Genomic DNA, 17,321 nt, shown 5'->3' on the forward strand with positions numbered 1-17,321 from the left:
AATTTTCGCGAATTTAATTATTTTTTCTTGAAAGTAAGAACATACCATGACAAAGTGAAGTCTGTTTTCATTGATATTTTACCTACTGCCAGTTTTATGGCACATCTGTTTCTGCACGATTTTCTTAATCCATAATTTAAGATGGCGGGCGGGAACAAATTAATGCATATTTGTAAAATTGAATTATAAATGAAAAGTATGATATTCAAGCGTTGTAATAGCATGAACAGCGTGTAATTTTACTAATTTGACTCTCGAATTAGTTTATATGTGTAAGTTTATACCTTGATATGTATTTTCTATTTTATAATTGTCGTTTCATAGACATCCATCTGACGCAGGTGTCAAAATCGCTCTGATTTGCCATTTTGGGCACTGCATAGTCTGCACTGCAGTTCAGTGTGGTAAGCTTTTTGTTCGGAACGTTCTATCTAGTACGTAGTACATATATATCGATGATGGAATCAGCCCTTTAATATTCATTATTGTCACTGTCATCTCTGTCAGCACTGGTACTGACAGGTACTGTCAATATATATCATGTGTCATTTGTCAGTCACATGCAAGTTAAAGTCATTTAAAATATTTGTAATTTTATAATAATATTGCATTATCACGGCAAATAAGCATTAATTTTGAATTCTATGAAAGAACTTGATGTTGAATTAATAAAACATCTGTACTAATATCAGTTTGTTTCAGCTATAATGCAGTCATTAGGCCGGTTTTGGAGAGCAAATGTGTAAGATTGATTGTGATTCTAAGTAGTGTTTGGCTTGATTTCTTATCCAAATTTCCCTATAATCATTCATCTCTACATCAACATGCTATATCATTGATCCCTTGCACCAATATTGTGTTAAATTATGAAATGATTTTTTATTTAAGCTGCACTTCAGTTTAATGCCTAACCTCATAGAGACAGCAAGCATAGAATCAAAGTAGAACCCTTAGAAATGAGAGTACCTAAAGCCTTGAACCCGAGGATCCAAAGACGGATACTGTAAGTTGGTATTAAGTGATTTTAAATTAATTTTGTGAGTAATATTGTGAGTTCACTAACACAGTTCATGTTGTAGGTTTTATTCATGTATGCATGCATTGCCTTACATTGTTTCCTGTGCCTGTTTAGCTTTTCTATGTTGTGTGTGTATTGTCTATGTGTCGTTGTGTGGAATTTGAACTGGTTGGTATTGGTATTATTTTGATGCACATCTGTTTGGGTGAGTTATTCTTCAAAGTATAAAGAATGTTATATAACATTATATAATGTTTTAGGAAACGCTTTGGTGTATATAGTAAAGTACTACCAGAGGCTACAACCCCAAGTAGAATAGTACCTGATCATATTGAAAAACCAAAATATATATTAATAGCTGAGAAATTAGAGGTGCCTAAAGTACCTGAAATAAAAAATGCTGACCAAATTAGAGGCATGCAAATAAGCTGCAAGCTAGCAGCTAACATATTACAGAGACTGGGACAATTCATACAGGTATTGCTGCAAATATTTTATTTTACACTAGCTTTTGCCCGCGGCTTCGCTCCCGTCAACTGACTTCTCTACTTTACCCTATTTTTTTTTTTCATAAGAACCTTCTCCTGACAATAACAAACACAACAAAAAAAGAATTAGCCAAATTGGTCCAGGCGTTGTTGAGTAATGCGCTTACCAACAAAGGAGATTGGGCAAGAATGTATGAAGTTTGGTCCAAATGTCCACCACGTACGAGACCTATATAATTAAATAGTCCACTTAATTTAGAGCAACTTTTACTAAGAAAGTAAAAAAAAAACAATGACAAAAAAAAGTTATAGCCAAAAATGTATTCTTAATTTTCGGTAGATGTTTTATGTTATCATTATTATTTTTTATTTTATTCCACTTCCATTTCCGTACGTTATCTTAAACTAAAATGAATAAGACACATTTGCATATAAACAGCCCATATTTTTTTGCCCGATGGATGTACAAATCACTAACCAATTGAGGCGCCAGAAGTGCTTGAATATACTCAGCGGTTCCTGGATCTAAGAAAGTTCGATGTAACTGGTGGGGTCTTCTCTCTAATAATGAACAATGCTATTTTGTCAGAAGTTACAGAAAGTACGAAAATCGAACGAAAATTAAATTGAAAAAATCTATAAATGTTTTATTTGATTTTGCTATAACTTTTTTCTGGCATTATATTTTTTTTTTACTTTCATAACAAAAAATGTTATATATTTAACGGGCTATCTAGCCATATAGGTCTCGTTCGTGGTGGACATTTGGACCGGAATCGCCCATTGTCCTTTGCGATTCATTTTTATATTATAGATTAGGATCTTTCAAAGCCACACTAATACTGAAAAAAAAAAAATATATTTTAGACATATATTTTAGTTCACTGCTCTAACATAAAAGTTTCTTTGTCATGATGAATACAGCACAGATAAAATACATGCCAAATTAATTGTGCTCCTCATTTTGTACAGAACCTCATGTAACACAAGCACTTTTATAAAGTTTTGCTTTTTCATAATTTTTTCAGCCGGGAGTGACAACGGATGAAATTGATGAATTGGCCCACAATATGTCTATTGACGCTGGAGCTTATCCATCACCATTACATTACAATGGTTTCCCAAAGAGTGTGTGTACATCTGTCAACAATGTTGTTGTCCATGGTATACCCGATCTGAGGCCACTAGAGAACGGAGATATTGTTAATGTGGACATAACAGTTAGTATTATTATTTTTATAAATGAAAAAGTTCTGTTATCTTGTAAATTTCTGTACATTATAAATTGATGAGTTGTCTGCAGGTATTTTACAAAGGCTTTCATGGAGATTGCTCAAAGACTTTCCTTGTTGGTGATGTGGATGATAGAGGCTTACAACTTGTGCAAGTTACTGAGGACTGTTTAGACCTTGTGAGTAATTCAGAATTTTGATTAGACAACCACACACACATATTTATAATTTATTTATTGTCAAAAAAATGTGATGACCAGTATCAGCATCTATCATACTGAAGATAGTACTTAGGTGTTTTATTGATTAAAATGTAACAATAAATGCTCACACTATGTTCTAGCATCTTGGTTAATGTTTCAGGCTATAAAATGGTGTGGTCCAGGTGTGCCATTTTCACAAATCGGTCACAGAATATACAAACATGCAAAAAAATATGGCCTAACTGTAATTCCTTCTGTACTTGGTCATGGGATTGGGGAGTATTTCCATGGCCCTCCCGAAGTCCACCACACAAGTGAGTTACATTCACAACATTTTGTTTACCTCCATCAATTTTATCTTCTCCTAATTCTAATATCTTTTCCATAGTTAACAAGTACCCAGGGTTTATGCAACCAGGTATGGTGTTCACTATTGAGCCTGCGATATCACATGGTAGTGAACATACAGTACTACTGGAAGATGGCTGGACGTTATTGACGGAGGATGGCTCTCGATGTGCTCAAGCAGAACATACAGTTTTAATTACTGAAAATGGAGCTGAGATATTGACCAAATAAAAATACGCTGCAGCAGGGTGGCCAACTTGATTAGATAAGATTTACTGGTTACCAAAATCAACTGACCATTAGGGCCTATGCACACCACGTTTTTTAAACGCGCCGTCGACGCGCGTTTGTAGCGATACAGACGCGATTCGCACGCAAGTCAGGACTGCAGCAGGATAAAATCTGCGTGCGCGTTTAAAAAACGTGGTGCGCATAGGCCCTTATCCTGTTGGTTACCCTGAACTTATATCCTTAGTATAATAATAGAAATGTGATAGATAGCTACATAATTAGACAAATTTTACCAATCAATATATAGTTACAATAACTGTGATAATTCTCTCTTTGTGTATTATAAAATAATTTACTGTGTGTGTGATAGTTAAAGTATTGGCCTGTTGTATTACTTGTATTTATTTCATTGTTGTCATGTTCTGTTGTAATTGGTTGTTGAGTTTAACTATGGGTATCAATGAAATAAAATTTCAAATAGCGTGTAATGTTTCTTTTATTTTGCTTGATAAATCTTAAATTAAAAACATGTAACTTGGTACATTAAAAGCACAAGCACAATAATTATCACTCATATGTCAGTCAATAGATAAAACTTTGAAGGCGTAGAAGGAAGGTATCGATTGAGTCGGTAACATGTGGATAATATGTAATAGGACAAAGGCGTAACCAATGGGACGTAAACACACTCCCAGGGATTAAATATTCGCTCTACGCTCCGGGTTCCACCACATCCAGTCGAAAGAGTTTGGTCCCATAGAATATCCAGCTACGCCTCGACGACTAAGTACTAATGTGACATGTGATTATATGTTAGGAGGAAGAATTAACAATAATGACTAGGTCTCAAATTCATATAGTTAAATTATTTTAACTGCCATTACACTAGGTACAAGCATTTTTAAACAAGATTTGAGGGACTCGAAGAATGTCTTAAAATCTTAAAATATAATTAACATTGGACTAGTAAACTGTAAAAGTTACGAACACAGATCATAAACCCTGCAAAAAGAAGGTAGGTAGTCAATAAATGCGTTTTATATTTATCAGTAAAATTATAAACCTAATGTTTTAAACCTGTACTATTGTAGTATCAATAATCTTATTGGATAAGTATAATATAGTATTGAAGTACATAGTTAATGTTACTCATAATAGAGAAATTGTAAAATATTTAATAGGTACAATTTTAAGTGTAAATATTTTAGGTAAAATAAATATTTCAAGATTTAGAACAATAGATAAGATTTCCTTAAATTGCATAATTAAATTAATACATAGGTGGAAGTGGAAGGACGTAAACAACTCTTATCTCCTTAGAAATGAATCATACAATTCAAACTTTGGATTAACCCTTACCGTAAGCGAATATTCGTAAATATATTTTTGGTATTTTTATCAATTTTCTAAGGGTGCTAGGGAAGAATAAAAAGAGTGTATAAAAGTTGTTACAAAATTATTAAATAGTTTAACAACATACAAAAGCTACTTGCGACCATATACACTACTATAAAGTTACTTAAATATTAATTTATATCACTCAAGGTAACACACAATCCATAAACAAGGATTACCTCAGTCAAAATGAGAATAAATACGATTCACATATATTCGAATAATAATATTGTTAGCTGCCAGTGGTTACATAAAGGGCAGCAGAGACGAGCGACCATCGACACCCCACCATTCAGTCGTGTATCTCTGCTTGGAGGATTCCATTTTCGAACGTCATCGTGACAAGACATGCTATAGTTTGACGGGAATACGATTTTGCCGCGCTTTGGGATACTTTGGTTCAATCGTAGTTGATTTTAATGTTAAAACTATTTCTTGTTATTTCCTTGTTAAACAAACCTGCTTCTGGTTCTTAAAATCAGAAGTGGGATAGTCTCACTCCCACTATAAAGTTTTTGATTTCAGTTTAGATTCATTGGCACTTTTTATTAAGTACGACACGGTGTAAGGAAACCCGCCGACCAAAGTTTTTGCTGTTCTATTTTAATTTTGTAATGGATTGCAGTGCGCTGCATAGATTGGTATATTCAAGATGCTATGCAGGCAGCGTAAGTGATACCAATAAATATGTTGGTTGGTTTACTTGTTGTGGAACAAAAATAATACGGAAGGTCTATCGTATTCTGAAGAGTTAATGACATCAATGCCCAAATAACTGGAAGAATACATTGAAGGATAGCATTAATGTGGACTGCATAAATTCCATTATTGGAAAAATCACAAAGGAACATTGGTTTTATTTATTTTTATGGAAATAACAGATATAACGATGAAATAAGTTGAGAAGTTATGATGCTTCCGATTTATAGCGCAAGCAGTGCCTATTGCTTGAGCTTAGAACGGTGATGCTGTTGGGACTCTTGTGTGCTTCGGGCGGAATGAGTTTCTGCTTATGTATTGCCGTGGTGTCTGTGAACAACATGCTTTGCTCCCACTATGTTCCAGATGTTACGAGAAGTATCCTGTAATGTGCCTACCTGTATGTAAATGGTGAGATCAATCCGGTTTTATTTAGCCTTTATTGTAATACATGACTTGTAATCCATTTTGGTAACTTATTGGTTAAAAACATACAGAAAGTGTTGAGTGAAACCTTGAGTTAGAATCTCAGGTGCCACCGCTAATGACCAACGGGTTGATTTTTTAATACAAAACTTAGATAAATGTTTTAAAGCTTGAACAAAATGATATACAAGCTGGAATAATAATGTGCATCTTTTGTTTGCATTTAAAATGTTTTTGTCCCATGAAATCGAATAACTAACAGGCTTATTATGTAAATGAGCTCAGTAATGTTTATTCCTAATCTTTCTGCTTATGAGAGTTTCAACAAGTACACAGAAATATAAGTTTACTGCTGTTGTGATATAACTGCACTCTGTTTTGATATTGACTTGCTCAATTTCCTTACACCAAAGTGGAATAGTTCAAATTGTGCATCAGCCTCTAGATTTATTAGTTTGATTTATTTATCTATTTCTACTTTTGATTCTATTGAGTTGTGCAGTATCTATGATGGATATCAGGGTGACTTGGAAAAGACCCATTGGCCTGTCTGATGGCATTGAGGTGCCCGAAAAGAGACTTGTGTACTCTTTTAAACTCTTTGGTACAGGTTTGTAAACTCTTTGGTACAGTTGGTGTTATGCCGCTGTAGTTGTGGCCTTCGAAGGCCTGTAGAGCTCAAGAAAGGGATACAACCAATATCTAAGATCCCAATGGAAGGCAATGGCGTAATTCGCATTTTATAAATTGAAAGTCTGTTTACCGACCTTGGTTATTATTTCATTTTACTGATTATGTAATTTGGGTGCATTAATTGGTGATGTCAACTTTCAAATCTGTAACATGACAATGCATGAGAGTCTTTCAATTGAATGTTTGTTTGCTATAGCCAGATGCTTGCTTGCTTGTCTTTTGACTACAGGTTTTGAGGATAAGCCTAAGCCAGAAAACACTATGAGGTCACCAATTTGAGAACTATGCAAGGTGATGGTGTAAGCGCTGCACGTGCTGTGCCACTTGACATACTACGAGTGCTGTGACACTTCAAGCGCCTCGGTGCTGTGCTGCTGCATGAGTTTTGCATGCTGTATAGGGTGCCAACTGCCAGTACCTCGTTTGGCATACTCCAGTAATGATAGCCAGTGGATGGTAGACCTGGTATATCATGCATCGAGGTCAGGTGATCTGTTCTATTTTTCATATGGCTTTTTGATTCCATATTGGAAGCTATTATGCTCTTACCTGTATTAAGAGGAAAAATGTGTTATAATGTACCAACCATTGGTATTGTTGCTCATGAGTATGCTGTGTAGCAAAATATGAAGTAAAGTTAATTACACGTAATTTACTAAAACATAATGATGGTTGTGTTTTGATTTTGAGTGTTGCTGACACATGATTAGTACTGACACTATTTCTGAGACAGGGTTCCAAAGTTGAGTTTGTCAAGGTTATGCCTCGAATTTATTTCTTTAAAAGCGAAAAGCTTACCAGATTTTGATGGTCAGAAGTGGCCGAGCGAAATGTATGTCGTGAGTGCTTGTTCACAGAGTTGTACACAAAAATATGTAACGGCGGTGTCGCAGCAAACCAGCGCTGTAGTACCGGTGCGGCTGGTCTTAGCATCAGCGCCACTGTGTGGGTGCTGCTGGTGGCGGCACGAGCGCTGCTGAGCCGGTGCTGCTGGTTGCGGCACGAGCGCTGCTGAGCCGGTGCTGCTGGTCGCGGCACGAGCGCTGCTGATCCGGTGCTGCTGGTCGCGGCACGAGCACTGTTGAGCCGGTGCTGCTGGTCGTGGCACGAGTACTGCTGAGCCGGTGCTGCTGGTCGCGGCACGAGCGCTGCTGAGCCGGTGCTGCTGGTGGCGGCACGAGTACCGCTGAGCCGGTGCTGCTGATTGCGGCACGAGTGCTGCTGTGCCGGTGCTGCTGGCAGATTGCTGTCGTAGCTTGCCATGATGACGTCAATGTGGCGTTGAAAGAAGACGACTCTGGTGGTGGAGTTGCTACCGAGTCGAGTGGACGCTGTGGTCTGCTCAGCCTTATTGAAAGTTGAGAGCATGCTAGTGGTGCTGATGTGTTGGGCCACTGATTGACGTGGTATTGTTGCGATAATCCATGTTGGATTATATATCACGTTGTGACACTGATTCTGTCATTCACGATGCACTGAATTTTATCTATATTCGTGTAAAGTCTGAAGTATTTGTTCTTAGTAACATCTTTCTACAGACCTTTGCCCGGGGGCGCTTGAGTGCACGCTTGCGCCCACGGTATAACTAACAAGTAAATTTTATTCCTTCTTACATTTTTCTTATGATATATGCTTCAGCCTTATACACGGTACCTTCTTCTTCTTCTTGGCGAGTCGATGGCAACTTAAATTTTGGAGGCCCAATATTTCGCTGTACACGGTACCAAGTTAATAATTATATGATTGATATTGAATAATTTACATGATTGATACACGGATTGATATTGAATAATTTACATGATTTCTTTATATGTTGTATGTGTGTACGTGTATGAGTAAACACTGGGAGGTATGCAAACTTTGGAGCCTATGCCTATGGTGTGGAAACCTTGCGCGGTATGCAAACTTTTGAGCCTATGCCGGCGAGTCACTGGGAGGTATGCAAACTTATGGAGCCTATGCCTACAGTGCGGAAACCTTGCGCGGTATGCAAACTTTTGAGCCTATGCCGGCGAGTCACTGGGAGGTATGCAAACTTTTGGAGCCTATGCCTACGGTGCGGAAACCTTGCGCGGTATGCAAACTTTTGAGCCTATGCCGGCGAGTCACTGGGAGGTATGCAAACTTTTGGAGCCTATGCCTACGGTGCGGAAACCTTGCGCGGTATGCAAACTTTTGAGCCTATGCCGGCGAGTCACTGGGAGGTATGCAAACTTTTGGAGCCTATGCCTACGGTGCGGAAACCTTGCGCGGTATGCAAACTTTTGAGCCTATGCCGGCGAGTCACTGGGAGGTAGGCAAACTTTTGGAGCCTATGCCTACGGTGCGGAAATCTTATGCGATATACAAACTTTTGAGCTTATGTCGGCGAGTCACTGGGTGGTATACCAGTGTTTTGTTTTTTATTTTGAACCAATTATTTGATTTAAAGTTGATGTTATTAATTTTCGAGTCGCTGGGTGGTATACCAGTGTTTTGTTATTTATTTTGAACCAATTATTTGATTTAAAGTTGATGTTATTTATTTTCGAGTCACTGGGTGGTATACCAGTGTTTTGTTATTTATTTTGAACCAATCATTTGATTTAAAGTTGATGTTATTTATTTTCGAGTCGCTGGGTGGTATACCAGTGTTCTGTTATTAATTTTGTACCTGTTATTTGATTTAAAGTTGATGTTATTTATTTTTCATTGTTTAAATGAATTAGTTCTTTGTTTGAGGTTTGTAATACCTCGAATAATGTTTATTCTGAAAGTTTCATGTGTCCAGAAAACGATGACGAGCACGTTAACCAATCGAGATTCAATTATGACGAAATTGAGCCAGGTCCAACTCGCTTATTGAATGTGCAGGTGTTCCGAGACACAACCAGGCTCAGCCAGATCCTGCCGAGGACGTCAGGGTGTCAGGAGAGGCCGTGTTAGCTGCTAGTGGTTACATAAAGGGCAGCAGAGACGAGCGACCATCGACACCCCACCATTCAGTCGTGTATCTCTGCTTGGAGGATTCCATTTTCGAACGTCATCGTGACAAGACATGCTATAGTTTGACGGGAATACGATTTTGCCGCGCTTTGGGATACTTTGGTTCAATCGTAGTTGATTTTAATGTTAAAACTATTTCTTGTTATTTCCTTGTTAAACAAACCTGCTTCTGGTTCTTAAAAATATTTTATATACTCTTTCACAATAACGACAAATAGAAAGAAAATGCAGAACATCCAAAACACTACTCACTTGTTACTCATATAAAATTGAAATTTTAAGCACTAGCCTCTCGATTAAAGTTACCTACGCTTAATATTTAACTATCTAATTATATCAAAATCAGCTAATCTTTTTAAGGGGAATAGAAGTGCCCTGAATTATTATATAATTTGCCATATCCATTATGTAGTTATTATTTTATTCAAAATTATCTGAGAAATGTATATAATTTTCTAACATATTCTTATGTAGGTTTCTGTCTGATTACATAACTGCATAATTATATATTCATGTTCTGTTGTAATTGGTTGTTGAGTTTAACTATGGGTATCAATGAAATAAAATTTCAAATAGCGTGTAATGTTTCTTTTATTTTGCTTGATAAATCTTAAATTAAAAACATGTAACTTGGTACATTAAAAGCACAAGCACAATAATTATCACTCATATGTCAGTCAATAGATAAAACTTTGAAGGCGTAGAAGGAAGGTATCGATTGAGTCGGTAACATGTGGATAATATGTAATAGGACAAAGGCGTAACCAATGGGACGTAAACACACTCCCAGGGATTAAATATTCGCTCTACGCTCCGGGTTCCACCACATCCAGTCGAAAGAGTTTGGTCCCATAGAATATCCAGCTACGCCTCGACGACTAAGTACTAATGTGACATGTGATTATATGTTAGGAGGAAGAATTAACAATAATGACTAGGTCTCAAATTCATATAGTTAAATTATTTTAACTGCCATTACACTAGGTACAAGCATTTTTAAACAAGATTTGAGGGACTCGAAGAATGTCTTAAAATCTTAAAATATAATTAACATTGGACTAGTAAACTGTAAAAGTTACAAACACAGATCATAAACCCTGCAAAAAGAAGGTAGGTAGTCAATAAATGCGTTTTATATTTATCAGTAAAATTATAAACCTAATGTTTTAAACCTGTACTATTGTAGTATCAATAATCTTATTGGATAAGTATAATATAGTATTGAAGTACATAGTTAATGTTACTCATAATAGAGAAATTGTAAAATATTTAATAGGTACAATTTTAAGTGTAAATATTTTAGGTAAAATAAATATTTCAAGATTTAGAACAATAGATAAGATTTCCTTAAATTGCATAATTAAATTAATACATAGGTGGAAGTGGAAGGACGTAAACAACTCTTATCTCCTTAGAAATGAATCATACAATTCAAACTTTGGATTAACCCTTACCGTAAGCGAATATTCGTAAATATATTTTTGGTATTTTTATCAATTTTCTAAGGGTGCTAGGGAAGAATAAAAAGAGTGTATAAAAGTTGTTACAAAATTATTAAATAGTTTAACAACATACAAAAGCTACTTGCGACCATATACACTACTATAAAGTTACTTAAATATTAATTTATATCACTCAAGGTAACACACAATCCATAAACAAGGATTACCTCAGTCAAAATGAGAATAAATACGATTCACATATATTCGAATAATAATATTTTATATACTCTTTCACAATAACGACAAATAGAAAGAAAATGCAGAACATCCAAAACACTACTCACTTGTTACTCATATAAAATTGAAATTTTAAGCACTAGCCTCTCGATTAAAGTTACCTACGCTTAATATTTAACTATCTAATTATATCAAAATCAGCTAATCTTTTTAAGGGGAATAGAAGTGCCCTGAATTATATAATTTGCCATATCCATTATGTAGTTATTATTTTATTCAAAATTATCTGAGAAATGTATATAATTTTCTAACATATTCTTATGTAGGTTTCTGACTGATTACATAACTGCATAATTATATCATTTAAATTTAAAAACTACTAATAATGTATAATCTCAATATTTATTCAGTTAAACCTACATAACAATATTGTGGGTATAGCTTTTAACTGTTTGATTCTATTAATATTTGTGCATTATCTTTGTGTTTTGTGGAAAAAATTCGTTAATTTATTGTGCTTGAAAATTTTAAGGTATTTTTAATACAACATTGGGGACAACAATAACTAATCAAGTCAAAAATCTCTCTAAATTATGACACAAGGAGATATTAAACTAATAAATACAATAAACTGTATTATTGGTAGCAATAAATGATAATTTTTACATTCAGTATGTAAGGTGGGAAGAAACTTCTAAGGTACATACAAAACAAAGATTATTAAAACATAATCAACATAACACAAACCATTTGGGTCATGGAACTAACTTTAAAACAATATTTCACTATCTATCAGCACATAATTTGTACTACTTGTTTACTTTGTAGAACCGCTGAACAAAATCAGTCAAGTTAAATACCTGACCAGGGCCAACTCCTAAGTCCATGTTGATGTACTCGTCTAAGTTGTGGGTTGAAGCTGAAACACAGAAACAAATATTAACACAGACAATACATCACGTGATTACTCTCAATCTACAATCTCAACATACAATGCAATTTTCAAAACACATGAGAACCTTTCAATAAAATCGTAGAATCGTATCGTAACCAAATTTATAGCACTCAATCAATACTGTAACATATTTTTTCAGTTAATATTTACTCATATTCATAAAAAGACCTTGTAGTATGAAAAGCACTTTGCTTAACAAACAGCAATAAAATGATGTCATTATATTTTCATCCTTAGAAATATTTCATAATAAAACCTAGAAAGAATAAACATGAGCAAGCATAATATTCAAGTATTCAAATATTCAGTTCCATTAACATTCAGTTGGTCTACAGACAACATAATGGTGGTGACCCATTGACCTATTTCCTAACTTTCAACAAAACACCAAGAACAAAGAAAATAAAATAACAAAAAGTACATTTGTTGTATTGTATTATGAATGCTCCATTTGTAAATAAATGTTTTACATTAGTTAAGTGAGTGGATTAAGCTTTTGGCAGAAAGCCAGTCAAAGAAAACAAAGGCAAAAAGAAATTTGTGGATACTGGATTGTAATGAGATCTCATTTTGTTTAATAGACAAATTCATGCTATCCTAGCTTATACTCAAAGCTTTACTCTACTTATAAAAATATCCTCTAGCATTTTAAAAGTTACCAAAGCTTTCCATAACAAAAAGAACTTGTAGAATGTTCCAAAAATTACTAGATAGATTCTGGAATTATAAAATGCAGTGGATGCCTATTTAATTTTTTATTTTTTCAAGTATATACTCACTTGAAGTACATATTGCTGGATACGGTGGCGGCGGCTTAATCCATGACCCATCTGGTCTCTTCATGTGACGGCGGTCAGATGCAAAGTTCTGCAAGAACTGCTTAGCAGGCACTACACGAAAGAACCTGGAAACGACAGTTAAAATTATACTAATAAGAAGAATATTTTTAGTTTGTCATAAAAGATAATAACCCAAAATTACCTAAATATGTAAAAGAAATACATCCAGCAATCATATTTAAATTGAATAAACTATTGTTTACCTGTGAAAGTCTGACTTGAGAACTTGATCAGTGCGAAATGTTTCTGTAACATATTTGTGGAAAAATGTTGGGAATGGCAACTCAGAATCCAGATCATATACAAGACATGTTTTGCTGTCCCAGGAGTATAGAAATATCACATGATAATCCTGAAATAAAATTACCACATTATAGTAAATGACATTACTGATCATCATGTGGATAAAATGTTAACAATCATGAAACACATGAGTGGCATATTTAGGAAATGCATGTATTATTTTTAAGATGACCCACTGACTAATTTAGGTGTATATTAAGGGTTTAATAACAGCTTCTAATATGAAAATTATTTAATGACAAACTAACAGGTGTTAAATTAAATAACAAAAAATATAGAATAGACAATAATAATTTTTCAATAATACGGAACTCGGAAGGTGTACGAATTCGCATTGTAAAAGCACATAATAGCGTGACATAATTTTCGTACACACCCATATGACGAGACGATCTTCCTCGCGCCCAGCCCTTTGTTTCCACAGAGGCACCGTACGACAAGGGTTAGAAATAAAAACTATATAACATCTATCCAATTCCTCTGGGATTCTTATTGATACATCTTGACACAGTTTCCAGACATTTTCCTCGCTGCAGAAAAGAACACAACAAAGGCACGTTATAATTAAATATTTTTATTGCCTAACAGAAATGTGGGATCGCAAAAGAAACTTGCCAATAACAAGACACATGTGAGCACTCATCCCGTTTAGGAAACAACTGTTTTAAACATTTATCACTCTTTATAGTATTTTCGCTGCTACTCAAATGAACTTGTGCATTGACCGACATTTTGACAGTTTACTATTTTTTGTTGAACAAGACAAGACAACAAGCTGAAACTGAACCTGAAAAAACGAGTGTTGCCAGCCAACTAACTTATTCAATAAATATAATTTTTGGTTCCGAGTTTATGTGCGGATGTTACTTATTTAGGAGGTCATTCGATGGTCAATATAATTGCCCAGTAGTTCGATAAATATATTGTGCAATCAATATTCTGTTCGCTGAAAATCAATAAATCTGTACAATAAACGCACGCCCCCGCATTTCATTGCTTAATTTCATAGATAAATAGATATGTAGGGGGGGTCCGGTGTGGGCTAGGCAGAACGTGGTGGAAGGCATTTTACCTAGTAACCTATTGTAATACTTTTTACACACCTACTTGATTGGTATTATTTAAGGACACTTTTTTTACAACAAGTATATGAATGATATATTTTTGTGTTAAGATTCTTTAAATCATGACAGACAGACATGTGTTGTTGTTAAATTAGTTGCACCACTTGTTCTTCCCATCAAGAATACATGATTGTAGTTTTTGTGGTGGAAAGTGGCAGATAAGCTCCTAGTTCTACCAAAATAAAGACCCAATCTCAATCAAATATTAAAATCAAAATATTATTATCACGTTTGTGAGTATTTATTCTTTATGTCTTATGTATAATCCACTTATAAACGATAACACTTTTTTTTTAATATTACCTTGTATACCCTTTTGATTTGTATATAGTGAATTATTTTAATATGTAAGGAATTATTTCGAAAGAAACAAGAAAGTCGAAACAAAAAGTGTTAATTATTATATTATAAACTTTATAGTAAACCATTAAAAGCAAATGGCTTAAAAATCCCCGAAAAACGCCCAGCCTCCAACACTTCTCTTTAAGTTTTCCTTGTTACAAAAATATACAACATGCTTATGTTTAAGTGATCGTTTTTTCCTTGGGCTTGTTTTCGGATTCTTTACTCGAATAACAATTTTGCTCAAAAGCCTGTGTATCCATGAAAGAGAAAAATAACCAATAAACAAGAAAATCCCGTCATTGACATTTTGTTTGTGGTTGTGGCCAGCTGGCTCAAGCTTTTGGAAGTCAGCGTTATCTTTTAGTTGTTTTTAAAGTTTCTTTCGTATTGGTAAGAAGAGAGGGCGGTGCGTTGTCCTAGGTTTCGGCCGGACTAGCGTATCGTCCGGTCTTCCATAGCGCTATTAAAACTACTAATTAGGTAATTGCGACTGTCGACAAGTCCAACCTTGCTGGTGTTGAGTAATTAATTATACGAGATGACCCGTAAGTACCGTGACACACATGTAAATAATCATGTTTACAATATTTAAATACCACTAAGTGCTCGTAACACTATTTTGAAATAATACTGGAAGGACAAATTCCATCGAACGTTCTAGAATGCAGCACGTTTAGACGCTGTATCCATGACATGACACGAGTCATATTTGGGTGACGCTATGCTTTGTATCAAGAAAATTGATTCTATCCGCTCTAGTGAACCATCATTTTCTCGTGTTTACATTACTTATTGCATGTTATTGATTGATTAAGAGCACGCTATTGTTATAAATTGTTAATAATAGTATTTTTCACTTTTTCACGATGCTGTCAGAACATAGATACCTTTATGTAAACAAGTCTTTGTTCCAGGCGGAAACCAGAGAGATTTGGCTCGCGCCAAGAACCAAAAAAAACAGCAAGAAATGCAAAAGAAAAAGAATGCCAGTGAAAAGTCTGGTATGTCTTTACAAGAAAGGAAACATAGGTACTTGTTTTTATAACCTCTTAATAATTTGAATTACATTATTTACCCCATCACTAATGTCTGGTGTTCATCTTTCAAATAAAAATAGAGGGTGCTCAAATTGTGACCCAGGTGGGTAGGGCTGGCAGTTATTTATTTTAATAAAATATTTTGAGTGAACAATAATGAAAGGCGGTAACTAATATGTTTTAAAATGAAATAACGACGTTCAAGTTATGTCTAGCTTACTACTCAGCCAGTTGGAACCTGTAAATGGTCTAATTGAACTAAATGATTTGACTTTGACCATTTGCTTGCTAACAATCTGTGTTTGCGGACATTTTTAATTTATTGTTTCTTTGTTCTGAGTTAAAGGATTGAAAATAATGACACAAATTGCTTTATGTATTAGCCAGTAGTTTATAAATTGTTGTAAATTATTTTTTAATGTCTGTTTTTTTTGTTATAGGGATGCTGAACTAATGAGAGAAAAGCAACGAAAAAAAGAAGAACAATTAGCAGCAAAAATGAATAACCAAAAACAAGCTGCTAATTAACTATGATTAAATATGAATGTTTCTTGACTGCTCCATATTATGTATGATCACATAAAGTTTTGAGCTTGTCAGTGGAGAGCTGAAATTGTTTATGTGAGATAAGCAATCCTATAAATTAGAATAACATTAAAATCTTGTGTTTAACAGAGCCTAATTTAATTATAAACCCAAATAAAGATGTTTATGTTGAATTAAGTTGGGAGTCTAGGATTTGAATGAGTATGATCTGAAGCGGTTGAAGTTGGATCTGTGATTCATCACAGCTCCAATGCAAATTGGAAATAGATTTGTCACAATAAGTCTTAGCATTTATGCAAATCTTAATGTTAATTTTGACTGAGTAGGTTTGTATGTATACTCAACTACCCACTTTTGTACAATAAAATCTTAAAAGTACAATTTTTGTTATGTTTTATCTGGAAATTTACCTGTTTAAATTCAAATTAAGAATAACATCCTGGTGTTAAGTTGTAATAGATTCCATGACATTGTTCAGTCACACTGAGTGGGAGTGCCAATCGCCCTTGTTGTATAGTTAACTATACTGAAGTGGATGCAAATGGAAGTTGGTTATGAAGAAGCCTCATGTTTATTACATCAATATCTTGCCGATTTTGTAGTAGGTATTATTGTATAATAAATATATTTGAATATAAAAATACCTTGTTCCACTTTACTGCAACAATATTTTCATGAATACAGTTATAACAGAGAATGCTGCCTCAAAATGTTAACTCATGTGAAAACGAAAGTAGCATCTTCTCAAAATGTGAACTATCTAAATGACAAAATT

General features: G+C 34.6%; 3 protein-coding genes across 7 annotated transcripts; 2 read left to right on the forward strand and 1 right to left on the reverse strand.

Moving 5' to 3' along the window:
• The first annotated feature begins 541 nt into the window (after window positions 1-541).
• Window positions 542-4,008, forward strand: LOC124638842 (methionine aminopeptidase 1D, mitochondrial). 4 transcript variants are annotated; one of them, XM_047176000.1, is made up of 7 exons: window positions 546-742; window positions 889-1,003; window positions 1,279-1,495; window positions 2,535-2,726; window positions 2,810-2,917; window positions 3,102-3,255; window positions 3,330-4,008. In XM_047176000.1, exons 2-7 carry the CDS (start codon window positions 957-959, stop codon window positions 3,518-3,520), a joined length of 909 nt encoding a protein of 302 aa, XP_047031956.1. In that variant the 5' UTR covers window positions 546-742; window positions 889-956; the 3' UTR covers window positions 3,521-4,008. The 4 variants fall into 4 exon arrangements, with proteins under 4 accessions (XP_047032194.1, XP_047032113.1, XP_047032036.1 ...); XM_047176157.1 differs by lacking the exon at window positions 2,810-2,917 and having other exon boundaries at window positions 544-742; XM_047176080.1 differs by lacking the exon at window positions 889-1,003 and having other exon boundaries at window positions 544-742.
• Window positions 3,999-14,314, reverse strand: LOC124639084 (protein N-terminal glutamine amidohydrolase). Of its 2 annotated transcripts, XR_006985446.1 has the most exons (6): window positions 14,110-14,314; window positions 13,871-14,024; window positions 13,395-13,543; window positions 13,132-13,256; window positions 11,388-12,316; window positions 3,999-5,094 (listed from the first exon to the last, which is right to left on the reverse strand). XR_006985446.1 is itself a non-coding variant. In XM_047176341.1 (5 exons), exons 1-5 carry the CDS (start codon window positions 14,223-14,225, stop codon window positions 12,207-12,209), a joined length of 654 nt encoding a protein of 217 aa, XP_047032297.1. In that variant the 5' UTR covers window positions 14,226-14,314; the 3' UTR covers window positions 10,292-12,206. The 2 variants fall into 2 exon arrangements, 1 of the variants encoding a protein (XP_047032297.1); XM_047176341.1 differs by lacking the exon at window positions 3,999-5,094 and having other exon boundaries at window positions 10,292-12,316.
• Window positions 14,315-15,247: 933 nt separating this feature from the next.
• Window positions 15,248-16,927, forward strand: LOC124629926 (putative SERF-like protein). The gene is made up of 3 exons (XM_047163604.1): window positions 15,248-15,508; window positions 15,878-15,992; window positions 16,441-16,927. The coding sequence occupies exons 1-3, from the start codon at window positions 15,502-15,504 to the stop codon at window positions 16,526-16,528; spliced, it is 210 nt and encodes a 69-aa protein (XP_047019560.1). The 5' UTR covers window positions 15,248-15,501; the 3' UTR covers window positions 16,529-16,927.
• Window positions 16,928-17,321: the final 394 nt, after the last annotated feature.

This window comes from Helicoverpa zea, chromosome 1 (genome assembly GCF_022581195.2).
Source record: "Helicoverpa zea isolate HzStark_Cry1AcR chromosome 1, ilHelZeax1.1, whole genome shotgun sequence".
NCBI lineage: Eukaryota > Metazoa > Arthropoda > Insecta > Lepidoptera > Noctuidae > Helicoverpa > Helicoverpa zea.